The following is a 26,261-nucleotide window of genomic DNA, read 5'->3' as shown; positions in this document are numbered from 1 at the left end:
GGATGCGCGGAGGACGACTGATGAGTAGTCAAGCGAAAATGACTGGAACACTTCCGCCACTCTTTCAAAGTAAAACGTGAGGCGCCTCTTTTCCTCCGTGGCATTTGTTTTCTATTTGCTGACTTTGAAAGGCGAAGTATGACTTCGTCGTTGCTTTTTATTGCCATAGTAGTGTAGCTATATTGCCGATACTACCGGAGACAAATTCCTTGTGTGTGGACCTACATCCTGGGCCAATAAAGACGATTCTATTTCTGACAGGATGCCACGACTTTCTTTTTATCCAAAAGCCTAACGGATCGTGAACGCCTCAACCGATGGCGCCTCTCCAAGATGGACGCGCCGCTGTGTTTTTTGATGTAACAAACATCAGCAGTAAATACCACAGAAGTCACGTCAAAATACTGCAAATTCGGGAAAAAAATTAATCAAGAATATGAAATAATAATAATCATAAATTCGTGGGAATGAAATAGACGCGCGGCTGTCGTGGGTTTTCTGATCACTCGAGGGACATGCAAGGAACGTGCAAATTGACTGACACATCCTTTTGCGGATTGATCCTTGAACGATTGCCTTTTGTTTTTTTGTATTGTCAATATGCTTGGAGTAAAACCATTTCTTCATTCCAACCTCACCAAATCGCAGATAGATACATAGATGTTCAAGTTGGAGAGGAACGATTTGAGGCGTGCGCCAATGCAGTAATGACAGCGGGCCACTGGGTGGCGATAACGCAATGCTTGAGTTTGCAAAGCGCCGTCAAACGCTACACGAAGAGGAAGCGCCGCTCCACTTCGGTCGAGCGTTGACGTTCTTTACCTTATTTTTGTTTGGCTTTTTTTTTTTTTGTTTCTTGTCTTAGGTCGACATTCAATCGTCGCTGACAGCAACCTTGACGATGTCAGCCGACACAGCGAAACTCTCCAAAAACCTTCTGCGCATGAAGGTACGTCACGCCGACGGCTGGCAAGCTAGCTGCTAAATCGTGACGCAATGGAGCACGTCGACGCACGTGTGAACGTTTCCGTGTGTGTTTGTAGTTCATGCAGAGAGGTTTGGATGCCGAGACGAAGAAGCAGCTGCAAGAAGACGAGAAAAGGATCATCAGTGACGAGCACTGGTACCTTGACCTGCCCGAACAACGCACGCAAGAGTATGCACGCCGACAACACGCTTGAATGTCGTCATCATTAGCTTCAGTGTAAAACGCCTCACGAAAAAAAAAAAGACTTAATTGTGATTGCGATGCTGACAGGATGACCAATGTGACGTTTTACCCGCAAGGAACTTGATCGTGGAGGAGAAAAGTTTTGTTCCGTTCGAGGGTCTTTTGTACGGCCGAATGTCCTTCCGAGGTTTCAACCCCGAAGTTGAGGTTTGTCAGCCGGAGGCCACGTCGGATGCGGTCCGGCAACACCCGAGTGTCACTTTGCGCTTTTGCAGAAGCTGATGGCGCTGATGAATCCTCACGTCGGGCAACCGCAAGCGGACGCCGATCCCGGACGCATGCAGACGGATGTGACGGACGAAGAGATGGCGCTCAGGTAGGGGCGGTGGCGCGCACTCGGGATGGGCGCGTCCCGTTACCGGGCATCGCTATCGGCCTCTCTTGATTTTCAAAATGGGATGATCGAAGAAAAACGATTCCTCTGCCGAACGGCGCAGTGGATTTACAAGTTCCCGACGTTGTTAAAGTACCTCGAATGCACCACGTTGCTTGCCCGGCAAGCGTGCGATGCGGGAGGTGCCCCGAGTCCGGTTCTCGAGAGCCCCTGATCCAGGCTGACTCAAACGTCTCCCTCCTCCAACACGCCTGATTTCAAATGATTACGATCGTTGTCCGGCTTTTCGGATGAACTGATCATGATTTTATTCCCGCCCTCAGAGAATCGTCCAGGACAAGTTGGTGCTATCTCACACCGGTTTGACACTTATGTTAGGGTTTCAGATTGAAAGTCCTTGAAATGTTATGTACCAAAAGTACGAGCGGTATCGTCGGTATTCCGTATCGTAGAGTGAATATTTGCATTAGTATTGCGCCGAGGAAAAAAAAAAGTGTTATCAAATATCCCGACTGTACATGGTTTCAAACTAAAGCTGCCTTACTGGACACGATCCTTCGGGGGTCGGGAATGATGCAAGATTCACTCGTTCCCGAGCGAGCCCGTGGTCCCCTCTGGGGGCAGACCGACCGAGATGGTTCCTCGACTGGAAGCCTCTTTGGAGTGATGATAAACTCGGAGTCGGGGTGACCGATCGTCTTGCTTCGCAGGTACGAGAGTTTAGTGGGAAGCCTGAAGAAGAAGTTTGCTCGCAAGCGAGACCGAGGCGCCTGCCAAGACGACGACGACGACGACGACGACGACCTCGACGTCAACAGAAACGAGCTGGAGAAAAACGCAAAGAAAATGTTCCTGAAGCCTTCCGACTGACACACAAATGCACTTGTGATGGGCTTTTTTTTTTTTTAACAAAGACTTTGGAGGTTGAACTTGGTGTTGTCAAAGTAAAAAAATGCTTTGCCAAAAGACATTTGGACACTTTTATTGTTTGTTGACAGGGAGGGGGAGGGGGCGTGGCCTAACCAACAGCAGGAAGCGTTTGCCTGTTTTGGGGGAAGTTTGATTTTGATTCAAGGGAGCTGTGCACGTGACGACATAAACGATGTGCGGAATGCGAGGTGGAAATGTCAAGCAAAGTTTTTCTTGAGGAAGTTGATGAGTCCGTTGGTGGAGGCGTCGTGAGAAGAAACTTCGGCGGCGGCGCGCAGCTCCGGTTCGATCTTCTTGGCCAGCTGTTTGCCCAGCTCCACACTAGGGGGCGCACAAACCCGGCAAACAACAAAAGAGTTCAAATTAGCCGCAGCTCCAGATGCAATTTGGCCCCCGGGGACTAATTTGGCTCCAGTTGAAGCTCCAGATGCTAACTTGTCTGAATGTAGTTTTTGAGGTGAACTCACCCCCACTGGTCGTAGCTGTTGATGCCCCAGATGACGCCTTGGACGAAGATCTTGTGCTCGTACATGGCTGGACACACAATCAAGATGGCGCTCCGATAAATGCCATCGGGATCATTTCTCGCTTCCCAAAAAGCATCAAAATCAGAAAGGGTGCTACGCGACAATTACCGGATGACAAAATTTAGCACAATACGGCGCCTTAAAGTATTTTCTTGTCGGAATCCAGTGCAGCACATCTATTCGGTCGAGTCAAGAACACTTCTCGACAACATGTTTTATGCGGCCCCGCGAGTTGAAGCATTTTTATCCATCTGCAGGGGCGGCCATTTTGCCACTTGCTGTAAAACGACATCCGAGGTGCTCGACCGACCACGGCTCGGCTTGTTAACCTCACACGACCGAACTCAGAAGGGAGGGGGGGGGGGTCGAAAGACGAGATGCCGAAGGAAGTCGGACGCGAGACGGGGCGGGGACTGACCGATGAGCGCTCCCAGCATGAAGGGCGTCAGCTTCTTGAAGACAATCGAGTTGCTTGGCTTGTTCCCCTCGAAGACCTTCAAAAGTCAAAGCAGCCACCGAAGCTCAGAAACATTCCTCGGCGAGAGCCTTGGGGGGGGGGGGGGTTATTTTACTTTGTGAGGAAGGAGTTTGTCCAGCGCTGGTCCCGACAAGCCGGCGGCCTCCAGCTCCCGGCGAGCCTCCGCCTCGGTTTTGCCTTTCATCAGCGCTTCCGTCTGAGCCAGGAAGTTGGCGCACAGGATCTGAAAGGGGGCACGGCGCAAATTGAGCGGCTCGCCAACGCTTCACAAGTTGCCACTTTTTCTCCCCGTGCGTGCGCCTCGCCTTGCCTTCATCGCAAGCATGCTCTGCTCCGTTTATTTTTCTTCCATTGAACCACACATCAAGAGTCCCGCAACATTTGTTGGATTTCATGTAGCCCATTTAGCGGAAAATTCCGCACAAATATTGGTGACCAAAAAAAAAACAACAACTTTCAATCGACTGTTTTGAGAATCGATGAATCGTTTGAGACCTTGCGAACTTCACATTGTCTAAAGCGGTCCAGTTTCAGAGTCAACGGGAAACGTTCTCCGGTTTCTGTCGCTGTGCATGATTACAAAAATAAGACATTGGCCAAGGTGCGCTTTCACTTTTTTTTTTCCTTCCCCCCCCACAGAAGGAAGTCAAATCATCATCATTTGATGGTGGGGCATCTTATGCGGTGTCAATTTGGAATAAGGCTCTAAGTTTTGGAAGAAAGGGATGCAAATTTTAAAGCACCCCACCCCTACCCCCACCAATTAATTGATGGAAAATTTAAGAGGCAGATTAGTCAGCGGTGAAAATCTTGAAATATTCTCGCAGCCTCTATTTGAAGCTTTTTCTTAAACTGCGCCGCAAATACTGATGCAACGTCCGCGTGGCGCACTGCCGCTTGCCTGAAAAATAATTCGCATGACCCGAAGGGGGGGACAAAAGCCGCCGATAAGGCGCACTGTTTGTTTTGCGTGCTCGAAGCGCCCGCCCGCACAGCGTTGCGATCTGCTCGCTGACCTTGTGGTGCAGGTTGTCCCTGATGGGATTTTGCGACTGAGCCGGGATGAGGAAGTCAGCAGGAATCATGCGGGTGCCTGCGAACCAAAACCAGATGGCAATCGTTTCCTCAACGACTTTTTTTTTGTGGCCGACGCACAAAAAGTTGCAAAAAAGTGCGCGTGCGCGGTGCAACCTTGGTGTATGAGCTGGTAGAAGGCGTGCTGGCCGTTGGTTCCCGGCTCGCCCCACACGATGGGCCCGGTGTGATAGTTGACCCGCCGTCCTTCTTTAGTGATGTACTTGCCGTTGGACTCCATGTCCCCCTGCGGACAACCCCCCCCCCACCCCGCTTTTAGTCCCTACGCTCACGCGCGCGTAAGCACGCAGGCGCATACCTGCTGGAAGTAGGCGGCAAAGCGGTGCATGTACTGGTCGTAGGGCAGCATGGCGTGCGTCTCGGCCGCAAAGAAGTTGATGTACCAAACGCCCAACAGCGCCAGCACCACCGGCAGGTTCCCCTCCAGGGGCGTGCTCACAAAGTGATTGTCCTGCAACGCGCCGCCGTCCTTCCGTCAGCACGGCGCGGGGAGCGCGGAGAGCATTCCGATCATGATTAGCATCCTCACCATCCAGTGAGCGCCGCTCAGAAGGCTCTCGAAGCCGTCGAAGCCTGAAAAGCAACCGACGGGCGAGTTCAAGAAGGCGTAGAAGATAAAAGGGCAGGGGGCGGCGTCTTCACGGGGACGGCCGGCGTACCGATGTGCAGCGCGATGGAGAGGCCGATGGCGGACCACAGCGAGTAACGACCTCCGACCCACTGCGGATGACATCGTCACGCGAGTCAAACATCGACGCGCACGCGCACACGCCAGGAGAGTCATACGTACGTCCCAGAACTCGAACATGTTTGCCGTGTCGATTCCAAATTCTTGCACTTTGATCTGAACCGCCCCCCCCCCCAAAAAAAAAAATTAAATAAAAATTGATTGGTTGTCAGAGAAGCACCAAGTGATGACGTCGTCAAAAACTTACCGCGTTGGTGGAGAGAGCCACAAAGTGCTTGGCAACGGCGGTTTTCTGGAAAACAACAATGGAAATGTCAAACGGACTCGATGAAATCTTACAATTGACAAAAAAAAAAAAAAAAAGAAAAAAGAGACGAGCAGCGGGAAAAACGTGCTACGAAGGGCCTTCAAACACCCTACTGCCCAAGAGGGGGGGGGACGACAAAAACAAAATGGCACAACAATGGTATTGTGATGCCCACCAAGGCCACACGGGGGCAGTATAATACAGCTAACAACAAACATCCCCCAAACTGCGCGCGTGCGTGCGTATGCCTACGTCATTGGAGGCGCGAAGTAACCAGTCCCTGGCAGACTCGGCGTTGGTGATGGTCTCCTGCGTGGTGAACGTCTGCACGCAAAAATGATCGTCATGGTCATCATCATCACCACAAACAGCCCAGTAAAAGTGAGCCCAAAGCCGGCGGCGAGACCTTGGAAGCGACGATGAAGAGGGTGGTCTCCGGGTCAAGCTGAGCCAGCGTTTTGGCCAGGTGAGTCCCATCAATGTTGGAAACAAACCAAACGTTGGGACCGCCCGCCGAGTAGCTCTTCAACGCCTCCGTCACCATCAGCGGACCCTGAAAGCAACGCCGCGCCGCGCGTCAGACTTACTGCAAACCTTCGCAATCAAATACCATCTTTCCAGCAAACACCCAACAACAGGAAACTTCAAATGTCCATTTTCAAAATAAAACCGCAAAACAGAAGGGGAAACTTTCAAAATAAAGCACCCAATCACAAAACTGATTCCACAACAGGAAACGAGAACATCCAATCACATGAGAAACTTTCACAATAAAGCATCCTATGTGAGGTGACCTTCAAAATAAAAAACAACCAAATGCGAGTTGTGAGACAACCCGAGTGGAGCATCACAAGGACTTCCGCGTCCTGCATTTTTGCCTTCTCTTCTTATTTGGGCTGAACACGAGGTCACGTGGGCAGGAAGCGAGCAACTCACCAGGTCCGATCCCCCGATGCCGATGTTCACCACGTCCGTGATGCTCTTGCCCGTGAAGCCCTTCCACTCACCGCTGCGCACTTTCTGTCCCAAATGCAAGACGCGCAGGTCAACATCGTCCGCGTGGCACAACGGCAGCAACGCCAGCGCACCTGCGAGAAGACTTTCATCTTGTCCAGCACGCGGTTGACTTCAGGCATGACGTCTTTGCCATCCAACAGAATGGGTACGTTGGAGCGATTGCGCAGGGCCACGTGCAGCACGGCGCGACCCTAAACGTGCGTGCGCGCACACACACACACACAGGAAATGAGCGCCATCAGGAGGAGCGTGCATGTGAAGGCTGAGCAAGTGAGCGATCAAGCGCACCTCAGTGAAGTTGATCTTGTCCCCTTTGAACATGCTCTCCCGGGCCTGCTTGACTCCTCTGGACTCCGCCTGTCCCAGGTGGAGGGTCACATGACCAGGGCAAAGTCAGGTCAATAGAACACGGCTCTTTGGAGCCGCGAGTCTACAGTAGCGCTAAGCTAGCAGGGGCAAAGGTGTCAACGGGGTGGGGGGTGTGTGGAGGGCAAGAAAAAGCAAAGGGATGCCAGCAGGGATGACAATTACGACTAGGACGTTTCACAACGAAAACAAAAACGCGTGGGAGCGTTTGATGTTCTGCATTGATACCACACGGTGAAAAAAAAAAAAAAAACCTTGTTAAAACCAGCGATGAAACCTTCCGACTTCATTCCAATGTCTACGCTTTTCCTTTGATGCGGTGCTTCCCAATTATTTTGCTACATTTTTTTTTTTTTGTCCGTCACAGAAAAGATTTCCTGAAATAAAAATGAGTGCCACTGCCACCTATTGCAGAGGATGTGCAATTACACTTTTTTCTTGTGTGGCCAGATTACAAAAAAAAAAAAAAAAAAAGAAAAAGAAAAAACCTGCTCCCCAGATCACATTCCCTCCCCGAGAGAGGAGAAGGACCGCTTTGATGGGAATTCAGCCCCAGCCCGAATGCCCGCCGCATCGGGACTCAGCCACCGTGTTCCCCTTCGACTTAATCACCAAACGCAGAGCAAAAATTCCCAACACGGGACGAGTCCGAGTCTCAACGCGACTCCATTTCCACCCCCGTTCTCCTGTCAACAAATGTTTCAATGTTTGACTTGATTTGGCCAGCGAGAGGCCAAAGTAGGATTGCGAAGTGCATCCAACCCGGCAGCCTTGTGCAAACCTTTCACCATTTTCCTCCTCCCACCAAACAATGTTGTCGCTCAGCTCACATGTTGCGACACTTAGTCTTCTCCGCTCATCTAATCTCAGACACACGAGCGGGAAGTCGGGCCTCGGCCGTGACGTTATTGTGCCGACACCTTCACCTGCTGGCTTGCAACATTCCCACGCCGCCTCGGGCCCCTTTCGCAATAAGCCCTGCCAACTTCCTGTTTCGACAAGAACAGAACAGTAGAAAAGGCAACGCACCAGCGAGCGATGGAAAACGACATCTCAATACTACCGAGTCTGCGTGTGCATACTAGACGGGTGCAATATGGCTCATTTTTTAATCTCTCGATATTTTTGCCAGTTGCTTAATGCTACATGAACAATGAAAAGAAACATGGCTCCCACCTGACAGTTTGCAATCGTATGTGCAAAAAAAAAAAAATAAAAAAAAAAAAACGGCCATTATTTTGCAAATTTGACATCGTTAAGTGAAAATAAAAACTTTTCAGGGTAAGCGATGACTGCACATGCAATAAAATCATCATTTCGCTGGAATGGTTGCCGACGGACACCATCTCGAGTTGACCCCAGGCTTCTGGTGATTATGCGGACCCGGACCCCATCCCAGCCGAGAGGCGGGCGACACCTTTGGAACCGTTTGGGGGGCCAATTGCAGGGCACGTATTAACAAACAAGGGATCCTTTCTTGCATTTGGATGAAGCCAAAGTGTTGTCACAATGGCGGGGGGGGGGCGGGGGGGGGGAAGCCATGCGAAATCATCCAAGCAAAACTTGGAGCTGATTAGAAGAGGGGAGTGGTTACCATGGTGAGGAGCATGGACATGACTTCCTGGGTGATGAGATTCTTGGAGTAGTCAAGCAGGAGGTCGCCCTCGGGCGTTTCCGCCTTCACACTGACAGACACACACACACACACACACAGAGAAAATCATCGATAGATTCGGGATTTATGAAGGTTCATCTCGAGCAATTGATAAAGTGAGCTGGCACGTCAATCGATGACGTCACGCTGCCTGTATCCAAGCATGGGGAGGGGGAGGTCGCAGGGTGCACGTGCGGCGGGGCACGTTTCACCACCCGTGACGTCATCGCTGCAGACTGTTTTTGAAAGAACCCCCCCCCCCCCCCCGCTGGATTCTGAATGATGATGATTATTTTTCATGTGTGAGATACAAAGTGCCCGAGAGTGAAACCAGTAGGCTACCTTTCGCCCGAGCAGCTTGCATGAGCTCGTCGTCCTCATTAAGCCGCCAAAAGGTTTAAAAGCTCACCGTGCCGCGTCACATTTTCAGGTGTGACAAACACGTCGACAGGAGAGGAAATTAACTTTTGAAAAAATACGAATTAATGTCGATTGAACGACGGGAGGGGGCGATGACCTTGTGGCGCACGACGAGACGTGACAAGCAAGCGGATGTCCCTCCGGCCATCGAGCGTGCGTGCACCTTTGGGCACGTTCCCTATTCGGGTCGAAGTCACCCACCTGAAGCGACGGAAGCGGTCGGGCTCGGCGGCGAACATGTCCCTCATCTTCATACTTCCGCCATGGGCCCGATGCAACTGCTCCAGCCGCCGATAGTTGGGATCTTCAGTGAGGAGGGACATAATGGACGACGCGACAAGGACAATACGAAGAAGACGAACGCGGAGATCACTCGCCGCTTGGTTTTTGCTCCAATTGTTCGGCTTGGTGCAGACGCAGAGACAAACCAAAGACGCCAAGTGACCAGCGAGGACTCAGTCGAATGACAGCCGCCCCCTCGGGTTCTAGCCAATGAGAAGCAGAGGATCACTCCCCCACCCCTCCCACCCTCTCGTGTTGACCAATGAGCAACGGAAACCCCGCCCACAGCTCGCGTCCTGACCAATGAACGGTGGAGAAGATGGGCGTTCACAAAAAGTTGCCCTCACCACTCCGTCTACAGGTGGAGGCAATATCGAGGAAACGTCACTTTATTTCTGTAATTTATTCTTAAAAAAAGGAAACTTGTATGTTACATTAGCTCACCACACACAAATCGATATATTTCAAGGATTAATTTGGTTCAAATTTGATGATTTTTAGAGAAAGACAGAAAAGATATATAAAACAGTATTTCATAAAATCTGAAAACTTTTCGTTTGTTCTGAACTAATATAAGAGTCGCTTTTCTTCATAGACTATGTTCAGTGCTGGGTGTCACTCACCATTTGGCAAAGGCCACTGGCGTTCAAAGTCCGGTCTGTCCAATTATCATCACGGCCGACATCAAATGATTTCAAGATACCTTTCGAGAAAAAATGAGGCTCTTCCGTTGCCGGTCGCCCTCTTTGGAATGACTTCCGACAACTATAAACGTCAGACAAGCCCCCTGCTTCAAAACTCGTCTTAAAACTAATTTTTATCATTTGGCTTTCGACTCAACATGAGACTTGATTTTACTGGGGGGGGGGGTTTGGTGCCTTCTACTGTCTTTCTCATTATTTTATTGTTTTTATCGTTATTTTTGCTCCACGTACAACACTTTGCAGACAGCGGTGGTTGTTTTGAAGTGCTTTGGAAATATAATTGAGTTATAGAAATCCGTCTGCTGATGACATCAATTGGATGGAAGCGTCCGTATGCTCGGCCCGTAATGTCAAAATGGGATCGTTGTTCGGGGGGGGGGGGGGGGGGGGGGCGGGCTCCGGCACGCACCAGCGACCCTTGTGAGAAGCGAGTCAGAGAATGGAACGGTCACCCCCCCCCCCCCCGACCCCTTTAGGTTTTGGCGCCCCCTGGAGTCTCTGGCGCCCTTAGCATCCGCTCCAAGGGCGAGCCGGCCCCGACTGCAACTCTGTTGATTTGGAGACGCATAAAGAAGTCTGCAGGTTCTCCAGCGCGGAAATCGTAGCTGCTTCCTCATCAAGTTTTAAGAAACAAATTGGCTTTGATCGACGCTTTATTAACGTTCTTTATTTCTTTTCTTTTTTTAACAGCATTGTTTTGCTGGTAGACAAGTTTGCATTTATCATATATGAACGTCACACCTCATGTAAATTGATGACAGGTCGGCAGGGAGGAGGAACTCATCTGCACATCAATGAGTTTAACGGTACGAATCGGTGAGGCTCGGTTACCATAGCAACTTGCCAATAACCAGTAGTACCGTCTTACGTCGTATCTTCATCCTTATCTTTTTGAAGGGGTGATTTCCCATGGACAAAATGTTCAAGCTCAAGTCAACTTCATTGCCAAATGTGCTCTATGTGGAACATGCAGCACAGATGACATTTCCTTCCTCTCAACCACAGAAGAGAAATGTGGTGGAAAACAAATGATTGACGTTGATATGAGTTGGCAACACGTTTAACATTCGTCAACACTTGATCACTCAAATGAACTTTCCCCGCCTTATAATGTTCCACTCAAACGATTTACGACTAATTGCACGTCTTTGTTCCGCCATCTATGCCAGCGACATTTCGTGACTTACAGAACAATAAAATGTTTTTTCCACTAGATGGCGGAAGATACGATGTAACTGTGTGGCTGCATTTCACAAGGCGCACGTCCATTCGGGAGTGAATGAAGACCAGATCATGTTGATCCACTCAAGACTTTTCGTTCAATGGCGTGGTGGGAGATTTTTCTCATGTAGAGCCCCCCCCCCCCCCCACAAGGTTTATGTGCAAGTTCAGGATGAACCTTAAACGGACTGTAACCATGACAGGTTTTCAAGCAAACACTCCAGCAACATGACGGGTGCTTTGTTTGTTAGCTTCAGACACTCTGAAGTGCAAATTGGGTTTGTTTTGTGGTAAAGTGTTTGCCGGGCGCTCGGAGGGGAAACAAGTGAGATGTGATTAGGATGAAGTTGACGATGTAGCAGAGGAAGAGCGACCTGGGAGTGGGGCTGTCAACTACGTGACGTTGAGTCGAACAAACAGCTGCATCAGACCAAGCCGGGCCCTCCAACACACCCAAGAAAAGGCGAGGGTTTGTTTAGTTTTTTTCTAGGAAACTGCAGCAGTCAAGCAGTGCTGGTGACAAAAACATCTTCAGCTTGTTGGTGGTCAACGCTCCGCAGGCATCTTCTTATCCTTCTGAAAGCAAACACAGACAGTCGTCTATCAATTCACGATATTGGCATCGTCGCACGAGAGACTGGGCCTTCCGAGTTTTTCATTGGGCTCATTTTGCTTCCTCGGAATTTACAAGCGCTGTGTGGCGGCAGTAAAGTCACCTGACTGGTCGCCAAGCAGACGTTTTGGGAAATAGCGATTCATCACCAATTCATCCAAAAAGAGGCTTCAGGCGGGTTTACTGCCACTCTCAGCTGAAGCTCAAACCGAGGCAATCAATGACTTTGTGTATTTCAAACAAGCACACGGCTTTGCCTTTAATTCTATATCCTAATTAATTCTATTAATCCTATAAGCGACGGATTTAACAACGCTGCACCTCAGAATAAAAACAATTTTCGCAAGCATATATTCTTGATCCTCTGCGAAGAGCGGCCAATAGTGTCATATCGGTGAGATACGGGCAGTTAAGACATCGCAATCAACAGACCGGAAAGAGCAACACAAAGGCCATTCAACCGATCCTTTTGGGACAAAAACTATTTAATTCATTTTTTTTTTAATGTCATTATTACGGCATGTTTTTAAAAAGGACAATTTGAGGGGGTGCATCTTCCTCACATGCTGCCAGATGGGCCCCGGCAAGTTGCCATTTCCTATGGTTCACCTTTGTTTGTGTTCATCCACTTCCGCGCGGCGAACAAGGCAGTGAAATTTTGTACCGCCATTTTAAGATCTGAACGATTCCAGGAGAAGCGGAATCCTAGTCTGGGTTCCACTCAATTCTCAATGCCCAAAACTAATCTCACGGCAACGCTTGCGTGACATCACAATGCTGTCATCACGTCACGTCACATTTGCGCAAAAAGTGTCGCATCACCCCGTAAGCTGCGGCAATGTCTCCAAACTCCCGGCCGGCCTGGTTTCCTCGGTATCCTCCCCTGAGAGCGCCCCTTTGAGACGGGGCCGAGGACCCCCGGCCGGCGGGCCGAGGGTCTCTCCCCCGGTAACCTCGACGGTGACGCAGCGGTAAGCCAAACGTCTCGGCGTTCATCCGTCTCTCCTCCGCCCACGTCTGACGGCGTTCCCTGCGGGCGGGGTGGAGAATCGGTGACGGAGCGATTTCAGAGGGACAACGGCAAAAGATTCTGACGGGGTCTCACAGTAAAAAGTAGGAAAAATAATCATTTAAAAAAAAAAGAATGAAGGAGAACATGGAGGAATTTGATACGGTCCCATTTCTGATGAGTCGTGGTTATGAAGACACAGCGCAGCGATGGAGGGAGACCTCCACAGTTCTCAGCGTTGAAAGTGGTAGAAAGGTGGACCTTTTGGATTTTGAACGATAACAATGTTCACTTCACTGGAAATGGAGCACATTCGCCCATGCTCTTTGTCGTTGAACTGGTGGACAAATACAAACTGGCCATCTTACGGCATACTTGACGTCCGAACTACGAGTAAAAGGCTACCGGGCTACTTCCGGTTTGGTTGCTTAGCAACCAGCACTTCCGACAGACGGGGCTCGAGCCACGCCGCTACCATCGTCTCTGCGCCGTCCCGCAACCTACCCCCGTGAAAACCCAGCGCGGTGTGTGTCAGTGTGGGAGTTCTGCGACTACCTCGGAAAGACGCCGCCGCAACCGTTGTCTTTTCTGTTGGAAGAAGAACACACATTAAAGGAGGGATGGGCGAGAAGTTAGGAGATAGGACTGAAAAGTCCACCGCAAGACAACTATTTCATATTGCTCCATTTTTTTTTTCCTATTGAAAAACAAGGACCTGAAGAAAAAGGCAGCATTCCAGTCACTTCACTTTCACCTGTCATCCTTTACTCACCTTTAAGAGGTCGAAGCGACTATGAAAAGGTCAAATAAGCTAGCTAATGTAAAGATGAAATAAATGCCTTTTGAAACAAAATGTGCCTCGTCGGGCTGGGCGAGATGGCTGAAAAACACGGCTAGAAATAGGAACTACCGTGACACGTAATCAACAGGTGCTCCGTGATTGCATTTGGAATGACCACGGTGCTGCTTGCGGCCACGCGTGTCAGGTCACCTGCTGTCGTCACAGGAGATGTTGTCAAAGAAGGACTTGGACTTGTCATAGTAGCACTTTGGTCCCGGCGCATCTCCTCCCCGGTGGTGCGCGTCGTCGCTCACGGTGTCGGAATGGTCGCCTTTCTCCTCGCCGTTGAGCGCCGGCTCGCTCTTCTCGTCTGAGCGCGGCATGAAAAAAGGCCGATATGAAAATCCCCAAAATGTCTTGTACCGGGTCTAAAAGATAAGCCAGAACATGCTTTCTTTGCGCACCGTTAGCTCATTTTTGCCGCCGATTCTTTTGGCATCGCGCATTAAGACTGCCGTCGCGTGAGCGCGTGTGAGGGAGCGAGCGCGCACCTTTCAGCTTCAACTTGCTCTGAAACTCTCGCTCAATGTCGTCTTTGTTGAATTGTGCGTTGGCACTCTCAAAGTCAAAGTCCTTGTCGAACTTCACGCTGGCGCCGTCTCGCCGCACGACGAAGCGCCCTCTGCCGCGGTGGCCACCCCCTCGGCCTCGCCGGCCGTTGTGCGCTGGGGAAAGAGAGAAAAAAACGGTCGGCGACGCGCAACTGAGGGCGGGTCGAAGGCGCGCGTGCGCTCTTCTCACCCCTCCTGGCATCCGCGCCGTCCTGATGATGCCGACTCCGGCCGCTCGACCGCGAAGCAGGAGCCGCGCGAGGTTGGCGGGGATTCGGGCGGCCCCCCGGGTTGGTGCCGGGATTGGCCGCGGAGTCGCTCGGAGCCGACGAGGACGCTAGGACGGCCGGCTGCTCGCCACCCGCGGGGCTCTTCCTCAACACGTCCGCAGGACAGCCGCGGCTACCTGCAGGACAGCCGCACACTCACAGGCCGGATTGGAAATCACTCCCGGATTGGCGACCGGTCCTGGGTCGAATTCGCCTTTTGACCTAAGTCACCTGGGATCGGCTCCAGCACAGTGCGACCCTTCACAGCATAAGCGGTGAAGAGAACGGACGGGTGTACGAATGTTTTTTCAAAAGATATGCATGTGAGGTGCACGTTCTTAGTTTTGTCCACTCGGGGTTGCCATCCTCACATTCTACACCGTCGCATTTGTGACGTTGAACACGTGCACCTTGGGGGGTGGGGCTGATGTATTGAGTGACAAAGTCCACACCCCCAGCGATCAACTGGGGTTCTCTCATCTTTTTGGAGAGCGACTCCAACTACCAGACATAAGCTTCCTCGTCAAGACGATTCTGATTGGAAGTGGAACTCGTACGTGATGTCATGAGCGGGGAAGAAAAGCGCTTACCGCCAACAGCGGGTCCCAAGCGCGGGGGCAGCTGAGGAGTGCGAGCGAATTGGCTGAAGGAGGCGGCGGGGGTCCGTTTGAACAGCCCATAGGAAGGGGCCGACTGGAAGGGGTTTGGGAGCGACGCGGCGGCCGACGCCGCCGACGGCAAAGAGGCGGAGCTCACGGATGACTGAGGAGGAGACCGATAAAAGCACATACAGTACTTACTACGACTTCAGATTTCATTCCGGCCAGCAAAGAACTTCAAAACTCACTGCAGCAGTATTCAAACATAAAACACTCAAACTGAGCAAGACGCACCTGCACGATGGCGGGGTCCTGGGGGAGGGAGCCGCTGGGCCTGGGGGGCTCGCACACAGTCAGGTCTTTAATGTCGCTGCCTCTGAAAATGATGTACTCAAAGGTGTCATCTCGGGGGGGGACGGGGCGCTCGGTGGGCCGATCCTCGGTTCCGAACGAACGCACTGGAGACACGCGGCTTTCCGTTAGCGTCCCTTCACGTGACCACCTCCGGCGCGGCTAACTCGCGTCTCCGTTCAAACATGTTCATCGCAGAGGCAAACGATCTCAATCCACCTATCAGTGGGGGGGGGGGGGCCGTGGCGTCAGCGCTCTCTGCTGAAGATCATCGCTGCAGATCAAATCCGCGGCTCCTTATCTTAAATGGACAGTCTCAAATTTAGGCCTGAAACTGGACAGTGATTTGAAACTGGACCGGCGTTTTAAAGTGCTCTATAAACACAGTTGAATTGAGTTGAGCTTTTGAAAGACTCTTTTTGAGGTAGCGGGCCACTTTGAATTGTAAGTACACCTTTTGGACAATACCTGCAGTCAGTCTTTTGGTTATGAGAAAAAAAAATAAAAATCATTCATTTGAGAAAATTACGTTTTCCAAAGTGACTCCAACAATTGGACACTTTGACGCCCATCCAAAAGTATCGGAACGTCCAGATCACTTGCTTTGTTTAGGTTGGATATTGGGGACATTCGTCTTTCAAATCAAGCGAGGAACAAAGTGGAGAATTCCAGCATTGATTTCCTGGTATTGACATCGAGGCATGTTCAACAACTTGGGACAGAACAAATGTTGTTTGAGGCCACGCACTTTTCAAGTGAGTAAAAGTATCAGATCAGAGATGATTATAATAGGTTACGGGCAATAACAAATAATTGAATATTTGGTGACATAACCCTGACTTACCAGACGGTTGCATTCTTCATGGGAAATGCCGTTCCTGGCCTTTATTGCCGCCTCTCTCATTTGGATGCATTTTTCTGTCAATTCCTAGACAAAATGATTTTGCAGTCTTCAGAATTCCGTTGCTACCATCCCGAGTTACATCATCAATAGAGTAGTGAGCCCATTCCAGAAGCGGCCATGCAAGTCCAAGCTATGCCACCAACTCCACCGGGGGCTTTGCGGATGAGCTTGCGTGTTTTGGATCATCAGCGGGTCCATTGACTGTTGTTGATACCGCTGGCCGACCTGTTGCTCAGTACACAAGTAGGTTTTTTTTTTTTTTAATGGACATTCTAAATTGCTGTGTTTGCAATGAACAATGTTTGTGCAATAGGTACGATCAATTTTCCCTTTTCTCTCATAGACAGCTCTCTGATCTTCATGATTGCTGAGCAGCAAATCAAGTTTTCACAGGTGAAACCCATAGAGAACAACAAGCACAATGTGATGTCTCACAAATCCAACTGAGCAACTAGAAACACCCATCGGTCACCTGTTCCATTACCTTTGCTCACTTGAAAACATCTCGATGTAAACAGCATGAAATAAAAGCTGCACTTCTGAACGTTTGTCTCATATTCATTTTTTTAATCTGAAAGCAAAATGTCCTTAGTACACATTACAACAAAAACCATGGAACTTAATTTGCAACTCCAATACTTTTTCTTTTTGTCCTTGAGGAATGGAGCTTCCTGTCAGTGACTTGAAATGGAGGGAATTGATTTGTTTTGTTTAGTCGAATCCATAAGTCAAAGTTGTAAAACCTGAAATTTATCACGTGAAAAGAGAAATATTTTCACGTTGAAAGGTGAAACATATCACGTTGGGATGTGATACTAAGCTTTTATTTTCTGGTGTGGCGGCAAAACGCTTCCAGGGGAATGTAAGCGTAACTGCGACGAAATCAAGTTTGACAGCCCGGCGACTAGTTCCAGAATTAGCCCCCTAGCGCGCTAATGCTAAGGGATACCTTTGGCTAAAGCCACGGTGGAGTTCTCCGTGTCGATGGTGTACAAGACGCCCTCGTAGCGGATCTCGGCCTTGGAGATGAGGCTGATTTTGCTGCCGAGGTAGGGCGTACCGCCGCTCATGTTGTCCTCCTAAGGTCTAAACGGTTTCGTGACGACGAGCTTGTTAGCGTCGACAGCGACGTCAATTTCGCGGCGCTACATGCTAACGTGCTAGCGACAGGGCTGCTATCCATCGTCATCCCCATCCGCCATTGACAGCCCGCGGCCGCGAAGGATGATGGGAAACTGTTGCACAGCGCGGGCACCTAGATGTAGATTCGCAAGAAAGGCGACCGGAGCGCGATTTGCCAACGTGGAAAGAAACAAAAATGTTGCTCGTTATGTCACGAAGCCGCCACGGTAATTCATGATAATAGCAAGACAACAATCAAAGGTCTTTGGGCGTCAATCCACGTCAGTTGACGGCGCAAAAATAAGTTGCAGAAGTCACCTCGGAGAGAGTAAAAGCCGCGGCTCGGGGATGTCATCACTCTTCATTTCAACGAATGCGTTTTAATCAATTTACAAACATTTGCTTTTACTTTGGAAAACTACTAAAGGTTGATGAGTAGATCACCCCCTCATGTGATCTTGCCTCATTGTTGTTGTTGTTGTTTGAAATCACTCAACAATACCAAATAGTCCAAAACAATTGGTTAATATACAGTGATCGGGGACTTTCGAATTCACTTTAATTCAATTTTTTTTAATATCAGATTACCTGATTAATTGATGGGATACCAGTCAGAATAATCAATTCAAAAAATATAGTGTCAGCTATCTACATCAGACATAGGTATTATATTTTTGAATTCAAGACGTACATGTGTGTTCAACCCTGCAATCTATGTGCAACCATGAAGTATTCTCCCAATATTCCAAAGTGATAATAAATTCTGGAAAGATGTATAAAAATAAGTGATATTGACTGTGGTTTCAGTCTTCATTGAAACATGATTGCAACACAACTAAACAAGACTTTCTTCTTCATTTGATAATTACGCATGTGAAATTTGACATCCACAAAATTCGGTTGTAGTACTTAAACCATACTCAACTCTAAAAACAACAAAAAAGACCTAAAGTTAGTCGAAAGTTCGTGTTTTTATTCATTGTCTGTCTGATTTGCTTTTTTGTGTATTGAGTTTTCAATAAAGATTGTCAGAAAAAAATGATCACTTTTCACGTCTACAAAAAAGAGTCGAAATAGAGACAAATGTAAAATATCTCAAGAAAAGCAAAACACAATAACTGTACAACCGCCTTTTGGTTTATTTAGTTACGTAATGCACCGAAGAATGCGGAGTCCTTAGAGTGGATCTAGTTTCTGTCTTTCTATACTCAAAAGCAACGCGGGTGCTCGGCGCATGCGCAAATTCTAAAACGCGATTTGCACAAGGGGCCAGCATCAAGATGGCGGGAGCCTCCGACCCGCTGGAGGACATGCTCTTCAATGAAGTAGACGAGAAGGCAGTCAGCGACTTAGTTGGCTCTCTCGAATCGCAACTGGGGGAGGCCGAAGGCCCTGCCGCGTCCTATTCCGCCGGCAAACGCGAGGGAGCTCAGGCCGCCGCCACTCACTTCTCAGGGAAAGTGCGCGAGCAAGAGCCGCAACAAGGACACCCAGGGGCGGCTTTAAAGCTCCAGCCTCCCGCCGCTCAGCTTCTCCCCTCATACTCTTCTACCTCCAGCGGCGGGAGCGCGGCTCCAGTCGGTGGCGGCGCCGGCCCCGAGACGTTCGGTCCGGCTGCTTCGAGCTCGCCCGTCCGCGCGCCGGCAGTTCAAACTTTGAGTGCCCAGCCCGCCGCTGCCGTTAGCTTCCAGCGGGCTGCCGAAACCAGCGGCAGGACGGCGTCGCCCGGCTTGCAAAGTTTGAACGGTACCGCGGGAGCTGTCAAGTTGCTCAGCTCTGCCGCCTCGACAACGACGACAACCACAACAACGACGACGACGGGGGCGACGGCGGCGGCGACAACGACGACGGTGGTGACAGCAGCGACGGCGAATAGCCCCCTTTCGGTCATGGCCGCCCCGGTCAACTTCCTTCCCGGAGCCCAGTCCGCGGCTCCCCCCGCCCCCCAGCACAGACTCCCCAGCGCGGCTCAGAACGGTGTGGAGTCCAAAGGGGGTTCTGTGGTACCCCCGGGGGCTCCCTCGCCGTCTCAGGTGGTGAACCACAACAAGATGCTGGTTCCGGGTCAGCCCACTTCTGGGAACTCGGTCATCCTGACTAGCACCCCGCCGCCCCCTGCTACAGCCTGCTCGCCCGTCGCACAGCCCCTCGTTCCCCCAGCGGTCAAGCCGGCCGTCAACGGGCTAGGCCAGGCTGCAGTAAGAGCAGCTGGCGCCGTCCACCTCCAGAGAGCCGGGACGGCGACCGGGAGCGTCCGTCCGGCTGCCCCTCACACCCTGTTGGCCGTCCGGCCTCAGCAGCAGGCAACCATCCAGCTGCCCCCCGGCTTCACCATGCCCGCAGGTGAGCAGCTTGACCAACCCACACAACTCCAAATATTCGGATGGAAACCAGTCACCCGTCCATGTTTGTCTTGTGTCAGGTATGGTTCTGGTCCGCATCGAGACGGGTCAGTTGGTGATGGTGCCGCAGCAGGTCCTGGCCCAAGCGCAAGCCAAGACGCAGCAGAGCCCCGGCCTGACCGCCGTCCCACAGAGACCCGCTGGGCCCACCGCGCCCGCTGCCATCCGGGTCAGCACCGCCGCTCCGGTAAGTCGTGATGACACAGACTGATGCAAAAGTCGCAACTGCCGCCAGGGGTGTCGCGTCTCATTTTGTGTGGGTGGGCGGGTGTGTGTGCACAGACTCCCGTTTCACCTCAAAACATCCGTCTGGCGACCCCCCCTCACACCAGGCTTCAGTCTCCCTCCTCCTCTTCATCGCCATCCTCATCCTCCTCGGTGCAGGTGAGACGCTTTCTCTTTTTCCAGTCTAATCCTAGCACGAGCTCGAAGGCAGTGGCACGTGACGATGACTCACAAGTTTCAATGTAAAATATCTACCGATCATCTCTTGTGGACTTAAATTCGGAGAGATGACACATTAAAATGGCCCTGCCGTCACCCATCCAAAAATCTCAACTGAAATGGAAGCCAGCAACCACCCGTGAGAGAAACCAAGGATTTCGCACAAGCAAGAAATGATTCTGTACTTACAATAAGCAGTATCAGATTTATTCTATTCCTTCAGTGATTTCTGCTAAAATAAAGGCCAATGAGCCACAAGTTTATCAACTTGCTGTACTAATCACTTTGACTTGCCATCTTTTAAGCGTCCACTATGACGGCTCGACAACATTCTGCGCGTCTAAGTCAGAAATTGGACGATAAAAACTCTACAGTGGCTTTATCACTTCAATTTTTCATGTTTCGTGAAACAATGATATGGAAACTTGATTGAGTGCTCACCTTATGTCACTGCTGTATGAATAAATAGTGCACACATTAACTGTATAAAAAAATGAAGCCTACTAACCCCCGCTCCCCTCCCATTATGATTTCAAAATTGCATTCTGCCACAATGCCATTTTGATTTGAATTGAAACAATGCAAATGGAACGTTATTGGTGAGAGCAGCAGAAGAATCGTTAATGGAAGTCAGTCAACGATTGTTTCTTTTTTTTTTTTCTGCGTTGATTGTTAAAAATTCCTCAAAGGAGCTGGCCACTTGTCACGTTGCTCATGTCAGCATAGTGGGGGGGGGGTGCAATGGCGTGGCACTGTGATGTTTGTTGATTTCATTTTTATTCTCTTTCCAAAGGCCATCACGGTGACCTCCGGTGCCGCCGGTGTCTCGGTGAAGATGGCCCCGCCCCCGAAGGTGCAGCCGTCATTGGCGGCAGAGGTCACGACGGCCGCACCCACAGCGACGGCCACCGCCGTCAAGCCGTTGGCGGCGGCGCCCGGTACCGGTGCCGCACCCGGCGGCAGCAGAGTGACGCTGGTGTCACAGGTGCGTCCATTTGGTCGAGGGTTGCGGCGGCGAACGGGTCGGGAAATGTTTTGTTGTGCTTTGATGTCGACAGGAAATGCAGGAAAACGTGAAGAAGTGCAAGAACTTCCTGGCCACGCTCATCAAGCTTGCGTCGAACAACTCGCCCTCGCCGGACACTTCCAAGAACGTTAAAGCGCTCGTCCAGGACCTCCTCGTACGTTAATGTGCGCGCGTGTATATGTGTATACACCACCGGGGTAATGTGCGCATGTGTGTGTTGGCGTGCGCGCAGGATGCAAAGATTGAGCCCGAGGAGTTCACGAGTCGTCTGCAGGCAGAGCTGAAATCATCCCCGCAACCGTACCTCATCCCCTTCCTCAAGGTTGTCATCGTCCTCCCGAATCATGAACGAATCACAAGAAGCAGTTGGTGTCGGATCATCTCCCGTCAATCATTGACCCTCAAATGTTTTGCGTCTTCAGAAAAGTCTTCCCGCCTTGCGTCAGTCACTTCTCAGCAGCCAGCAGTCGCTGACCACGCCCCCCACCTCCAGCTATGCCCCACCCATGAACGCCGCCATCCGACCGCGCTTGCCTGTTGGAACGCCCGGCGTCCGGATGAACGCGCCGCTCGCCACCGCGACCGTGGTGGGGAAAGACTTGCACTTTGTTCGCATGTTTTTTAATGAAACAAAAATAAACAATTTGATTACAATGTTGTTGTTGTTTTTTTGTTTTTGTTTTTTAAGGCAATGGGTCGCGGCACGATGCAGACAGTTCGTGCCCCCATAGTGGTAGGTGTGAGAACTCCAGGTGAGTGTTGGCAAGTCTTCCTTCCAGCAGGTGTCAGTGTGGCGCCGGGGCAATGCAATCTGCTCACCGCGCCAACCTTTTGCTTGTTTTGCGCAGGCGCTCTGATGCGAGGACCCGCTGCCATGGTCGCTAAGAGTGTAGTCACCTTGGCGGCGCCAGCCAATCAGAAGAAATTGGGAGACCCGGGGGGCGGGACTTTCAGGTGAGTCGGGAATTAAATCGACTATCTTCCAGTGTAAATAAATAAATAAATAAAAATGCGTTATGCAAAATTCATATTTTTAGGGGGGGAAAATTAATAAGACAAGTTGGAATTTAAGAATTAAAAAAAATCAAATCCAGGGGAATAAAATTGCATCTTCGCAAGAATTTTCTATAGACTCTCGTAATGTTTTTCGTTTATACTGCCATGGGAACCTTTGTTCTTTGCTCCTGTGATAGTTTGCCTTGTCTTGTGCTTAAAAAAATTTGTGGATGCGGACAAAATTGTCGGGAACCCCGTTAAAGCTTTGAGACTTGACTTTGTTGCAGAGACGACGACGACATCAACGACGTGGCCTCCATGGCCGGTGTCAACCTGAGCGAGGAGAACGCCCGCATCCTGGCCACCAGCTCCGAGCTGGTGGGCACCAAGATCCGTTCGTGCAAGGACGAGGCCTTCCTGCCCGCCGGCCTGCTGCACCGACGCATCTTGGACACAGGTGAGCGGGTGCAAAAGGCCTCGCTCGGGGCGGCAAACTTGTCAAGATGGCGCCAAGAAAAGAGAAAAGCTGCGGTGGCCGATCAGCCGCCGATAGGAAAAGTTGCGCGTGCTCGGTTGACGACTTTTCCCGACTCTTTTCACTTCTGGGCCGTCATTTGGTGCTTTGTGTTGCCAGCGAGCCTGCGATTATGCTACATCACCAGGATTCCTGGAGAAATCTTCGACAATTGCAAAAACAAGGCCTTCGTTGGGATTCAAATTCCTTCAAATAATCTTTCCAAAGGCTTCAAAATGATAACCAGGATTCAATGATTGGAAATACTCTCCAATCACGTTCTTTGAAAAACGATTTGACTGACTGACACGTGGCAACGTCATTTGACTTTTTCAAACCAGTTGATTTCTTTACATCATCTCTTGTCCTTTTATACAAAACTTTTTTTTTTTTTTTTTTTTTTAAGAAAATAATTTTGTTAACCGGTGGTGTTTATTTGCTAGCTAGGTAAACCGCGTCAAGTTTTGAAGGTTTGCAAAGCGGCGCCGTCCTTGCGCTGACGAAGTGACAAGTTGTTTTCCCGATGCTGTGTTGCGTGATCAGCTCGCAGGCTCGGCGTGAGCGAGGTCCCCCTGGAGGTGGTCAACTTGGTGTCGCACGCCACGCAGTCGAGACTACGCTCGTTGCTGGAGAAAGTCACGGCTCTGGCTCAGCACCGATCGGACGCAGTCAAGGTGACGCAACGACGCAGTAACGACCCGACCCGAAATCCGATGACGGTCGCGCGAAATGCCGCGTAGCGAGAAGTATCCCGCTAACCGGGAATGTCACGGCGCTTGCGATTGCGGCCAGGACGAAGAGCATCACGAGCAGACGAGCGATGTTCGCTCCCAGCTACGCTTTTTTGAGCAACTGGAGCGTCTGGAGAAGCAGAGGAAGGACGAGCAAGAGAGGGAGATCCTGCTCAAGGCCGCCAAGGTCCGAAGCACGCGTCCGAACGCGGCAGCGCGCCGGCAACGCTCGGGCTGACCGTCCTCGGCTTCATTTGCGTGTGTGTGTGTGCGTTTGTTTGGCAGAGTCGAGCCAGGCAAGAGGATCCCGAGCAGGCCCGTCTCAAGCAGAAGGCCAAAGAGGTTCGTTTGATTTTGGTGTTCACAGCAGACGGATGAATTGGTCAAAATGAGCGTCGATACCCGCAATCGCACGCTAAGCACTCGGAGGGAGACAAACGCGGATCGGGAAAATGGGATTTGATCTTTGAACTAGTTTGAGGTTTTTGTTGACAGATGCAGCAGCAGGAGTTGGCTCAGATGCGCCAACGCGACGCCAACCTGACAGCGCTCGCCGCCATCGGGCCCAGAAAAAAACGCAAAATGGACTCGCCGGGCGGTGGCGGCGCCGCTGCCGAGGTAACGCCTCACCTCCAAAAAGGTACACGCAGGTTTGCGGTGGCGTGAATGTGACGTGCTCCTCTGTCGGCAGGTGTCGTCCGGGTCGTCCGCGGCCTCGTCCGCGTCGTCTTTGTCCTCGCCGCGGCAGCCTTGGCGTCAGCGCATCACCAGGGTCAACCTCAGGGACTTGATTGTGTGTCTGGAACAGGACGGCAGCACCGCACGCTCGCTAATGCTCTACAAGGCACTGCTCAAGTGAGGACGCACCCCGGACCGCTCCCTCACATTGCAGGAGTCAAGGTGGACCCGCGCCCTGGACGCCCGCAAGTCCACACACCGCCCCCCCCCCCCGCCCCCTCCCTCCCAAGATCATCCGCTGACGTGTGCCTTCCCCCGTCGCCACAGCAACACTTCCCATAGTATCACGTGACGACCACATGCGGGGGTCGCGGCCGTAAGCGTTCGGCTTAGCGTCGGAGCTAACAAGCGACAGCTCGGATTTGGTGGCAGCCCATCTGTAAAGGGGTCTTGGGCTAAATGCGTGCGCTAGGTTTCAGAACACGAAAATGGGGTTCTGCCCACACACACCAGAATCGAACCCATCAGAGGTGAGCCGGCCGATCAACATCATGACTTGACCATCAATGACACGCTAGCAGTGACGGGAACTTTTTCCATGGAACACTCAAGCTAGCCGACTGCTTTGCTACCATGCTAAAGTACGGCGGACACGCGGTGATTGTTCAAGTCAAGTCGGTCGGCGAAGAAGCAGAAAGAGGCGGTGCCCCGGAGCCGCTTTGTTCTGGCCTCCTGCGCAGTGCCACAGCAGCACACTTTCTTTCCACTTTGATCTTGTAGTGCGAAATGCAGTTTTTTCTTCACTTTTTAAGACTTTTTGCAGGTTTTTAATGTTTTCTTTCTTTTGGTTCTTGTGACGAGCGCCTCGGTCGGTCGGTGCCAACCTTTACGATTATTTATATTTCCTACATTCTCTACTCAACCATGGACTTTTACACCTGTTTGTACCTTTACTCAAATGAAATAAAGACCTTTGGAAAGTGCGCACGAGTCACGTGAGCGGGCAGTGATGCCACTGTCATGATGTCATTGCACACGGGCGTCACCGTGGCGATGTCTGGGCCCAGCAAAGTTTTGCGCTCAAACGATGCTAAGTGTGGGCAGGTTTTGAGGGATTTGTTGGCGATGAGCAGGATCTTGAAGCGGGTTTGCTATTGTATGGGTGGCTGCGGGTGCAGATAAGTCGTGAACATGACGGGATCTAACAAAATGGTCCGCAAAGCTCCCGAAGCAAAAATTCTCAGGTCAGCGTCGAGGTGACCGGCGATGAGTGGACTTTTGATTGCATGGAAAATGATTGACACTTGATCTGTAACGCCTTGTGCACCTGGTAGGTGGTTTTTCTTTGGGCATGGTGGTTTCTTTGAAAACAAACCGCAAACTGGCCTTTAAATGATTATTAACCAGCTGAACAGCTATTCTATTAAATAACTGGCTACAGGTATACTGCATTGACGTTTTTATTCCTTAGAGAATGCGGTTAGCTCGGTTTTTGGACAAAGATCGAGTTTGTGGAAGATTAATGGCGTTCCATTGAGTTCAGAGAGACTTGGGAGAGTCCAAAGAGTGAGCGATCGCTCACTCTTTGGACTCTCCCAAGTGAATGTGTTAATAATGCTCGAACTGACCCAACTAACTTCGAAATGACGTCACGCAGAAGGCAACCAGGAAACCCACTGCTGAAAGTCATGTTTATGATTTGAATGAATGCTGATTGTGCCATTTGGTCGGGCACTTAACAACCACTTCTACAAGAGGCAAAACGTTCTCACTTCAAGTTGTTTATTTGTCACGCTAAGCCATTGTTCCATGCAAAACTGGCGTGTAAAATAATTGATTTAACAACGAACGTCCGCCAAGCTAGCTAAATGCTATCACGCAGTACTGTATAAGACAGCCATGTTAATCAAAATTAGCACCCATGTTACGGAAAAAGAATAAAGCTTCTAACAACAC

The 26,261-nt window shown here is 50.6% G+C and overlaps 4 protein-coding genes across 6 annotated transcripts; 2 read left to right on the top strand and 2 right to left on the bottom strand.

Moving 5' to 3' along the window:
* The first annotated feature begins 174 nt into the window (after window positions 1-174).
* On the top strand, window positions 175-2,533 carry mphosph6 (M-phase phosphoprotein 6). The gene is made up of 5 exons (XM_086109884.1): window positions 175-949; window positions 1,044-1,156; window positions 1,288-1,378; window positions 1,447-1,547; window positions 2,276-2,533. Exons 1-5 carry the CDS (start codon window positions 902-904, stop codon window positions 2,433-2,435), a joined length of 513 nt encoding a protein of 170 aa, XP_085966010.1. The 5' UTR covers window positions 175-901; the 3' UTR covers window positions 2,436-2,533.
* Window positions 2,532-9,518, bottom strand: LOC147206948 (glucose-6-phosphate isomerase-like). The gene is made up of 18 exons (XM_086109876.1): window positions 9,249-9,518; window positions 8,568-8,658; window positions 6,896-6,964; window positions 6,679-6,798; window positions 6,527-6,610; window positions 5,997-6,143; window positions 5,843-5,914; window positions 5,531-5,575; window positions 5,386-5,439; window positions 5,255-5,315; window positions 5,125-5,168; window positions 4,894-5,046; window positions 4,692-4,821; window positions 4,517-4,593; window positions 3,595-3,723; window positions 3,441-3,516; window positions 2,963-3,029; window positions 2,532-2,816 (listed from the first exon to the last, which is right to left on the bottom strand). The coding sequence occupies exons 1-18, from the start codon at window positions 9,368-9,370 to the stop codon at window positions 2,693-2,695; spliced, it is 1,665 nt and encodes a 554-aa protein (XP_085966002.1). The 5' UTR covers window positions 9,371-9,518; the 3' UTR covers window positions 2,532-2,692.
* Window positions 9,519-10,668: 1,150 nt separating this feature from the next.
* Window positions 10,669-17,622, bottom strand: lsm14aa (LSM14A mRNA processing body assembly factor a). Of its 3 annotated transcripts, XM_086109880.1 has the most exons (10): window positions 17,341-17,583; window positions 16,332-16,415; window positions 15,431-15,594; window positions 15,128-15,299; window positions 14,459-14,674; window positions 14,209-14,382; window positions 13,868-14,027; window positions 13,432-13,464; window positions 12,690-12,897; window positions 10,669-11,830 (listed from the first exon to the last, which is right to left on the bottom strand). In XM_086109880.1, the coding sequence occupies exons 2-10, from the start codon at window positions 16,342-16,344 to the stop codon at window positions 11,801-11,803; spliced, it is 1,170 nt and encodes a 389-aa protein (XP_085966006.1). In that variant the 5' UTR covers window positions 16,345-16,415; window positions 17,341-17,583; the 3' UTR covers window positions 10,669-11,800. The 3 variants fall into 3 exon arrangements, with proteins under 3 accessions (XP_085966006.1, XP_085966005.1, XP_085966004.1); XM_086109879.1 differs by lacking the exon at window positions 16,332-16,415 and having other exon boundaries at window positions 10,669-11,827; window positions 17,341-17,622; XM_086109878.1 differs by lacking the exon at window positions 16,332-16,415 and having other exon boundaries at window positions 17,341-17,621.
* LOC147206946 (transcription initiation factor TFIID subunit 4-like) lies at window positions 17,609-25,288 on the top strand. Its single transcript, XM_086109874.1, has 15 exons — window positions 17,609-19,856; window positions 19,936-20,102; window positions 20,198-20,299; window positions 21,153-21,344; window positions 21,418-21,540; window positions 21,619-21,708; window positions 21,809-21,973; window positions 22,075-22,138; window positions 22,235-22,340; window positions 22,670-22,839; window positions 23,440-23,570; window positions 23,689-23,814; window positions 23,913-23,969; window positions 24,123-24,245; window positions 24,319-25,288. Exons 1-15 carry the CDS (start codon window positions 18,794-18,796, stop codon window positions 24,484-24,486), a joined length of 2,847 nt encoding a protein of 948 aa, XP_085966000.1. The 5' UTR covers window positions 17,609-18,793; the 3' UTR covers window positions 24,487-25,288.
* Window positions 25,289-26,261: the final 973 nt, after the last annotated feature.

Source organism: Hippocampus guttulatus, chromosome 4 (assembly GCF_054856545.1).
Source record: "Hippocampus guttulatus isolate MCC_2025c chromosome 4, RoL_Hgut_1.0, whole genome shotgun sequence".
Classification (NCBI taxonomy): Eukaryota; Metazoa; Chordata; class Actinopteri; order Syngnathiformes; family Syngnathidae; genus Hippocampus; species Hippocampus guttulatus.
The sequence above is the reverse complement of the archived record's forward strand: the minus strand, read 5'-3'. Positions and strand labels throughout refer to the sequence as shown.

Bases quoted from the DNA above. Each gene is read 5' to 3' on its own strand.
- LOC147206948 (XM_086109876.1), bottom strand. From the start codon at position 9,370: ATGTCCCTCCTCACTGAAGATCCCAACTATCGGCGGCTGGAGCAGTTG. The intron at 5,169-5,254 runs GTACGCCGGCCG...GTTGCTTTTCAG, and splicing joins CTCCATCGCGCTGCACATCG to GCTTCGACGGCTTCGAGAGC. The intron at 2,817-2,962 runs GTGAGTTCACCT...TGCGCCCCCTAG, and splicing joins AACAGCTACGACCAGTGGGG to TGTGGAGCTGGGCAAACAGC.
- mphosph6 (XM_086109884.1), top strand. From the start codon at position 902: ATGTCAGCCGACACAGCGAAACTCTCCAAAAACCTTCTGCGCATGAAG. The intron at 1,379-1,446 runs GTTTGTCAGCCG...GCGCTTTTGCAG, and splicing joins GTTTCAACCCCGAAGTTGAG to AAGCTGATGGCGCTGATGAA. The intron at 1,548-2,275 runs GTAGGGGCGGTG...CTTGCTTCGCAG, and splicing joins GACGAAGAGATGGCGCTCAG to GTACGAGAGTTTAGTGGGAA.
- LOC147206946 (XM_086109874.1), top strand. From the start codon at position 18,794: ATGGCGGGAGCCTCCGACCCGCTGGAGGACATGCTCTTCAATGAAGTA. The intron at 19,857-19,935 runs GTGAGCAGCTTG...GTCTTGTGTCAG, and splicing joins CGGCTTCACCATGCCCGCAG to GTATGGTTCTGGTCCGCATC. The intron at 23,571-23,688 runs GTGACGCAACGA...GATTGCGGCCAG, and splicing joins ACCGATCGGACGCAGTCAAG to GACGAAGAGCATCACGAGCA.
- lsm14aa (XM_086109878.1), bottom strand. From the start codon at position 17,461: ATGAGCGGCGGTACGCCCTACCTCGGCAGCAAAATCAGCCTCATCTCC. The intron at 14,675-15,127 runs GTAAGCGCTTTT...GCTGTCCTGCAG, and splicing joins CTTGGGACCCGCTGTTGGCG to GTAGCCGCGGCTGTCCTGCG. The intron at 12,898-13,431 runs GTAGTCGCAGAA...CCCCGCCCGCAG, and splicing joins TGCGGCGGCGTCTTTCCGAG to GGAACGCCGTCAGACGTGGG.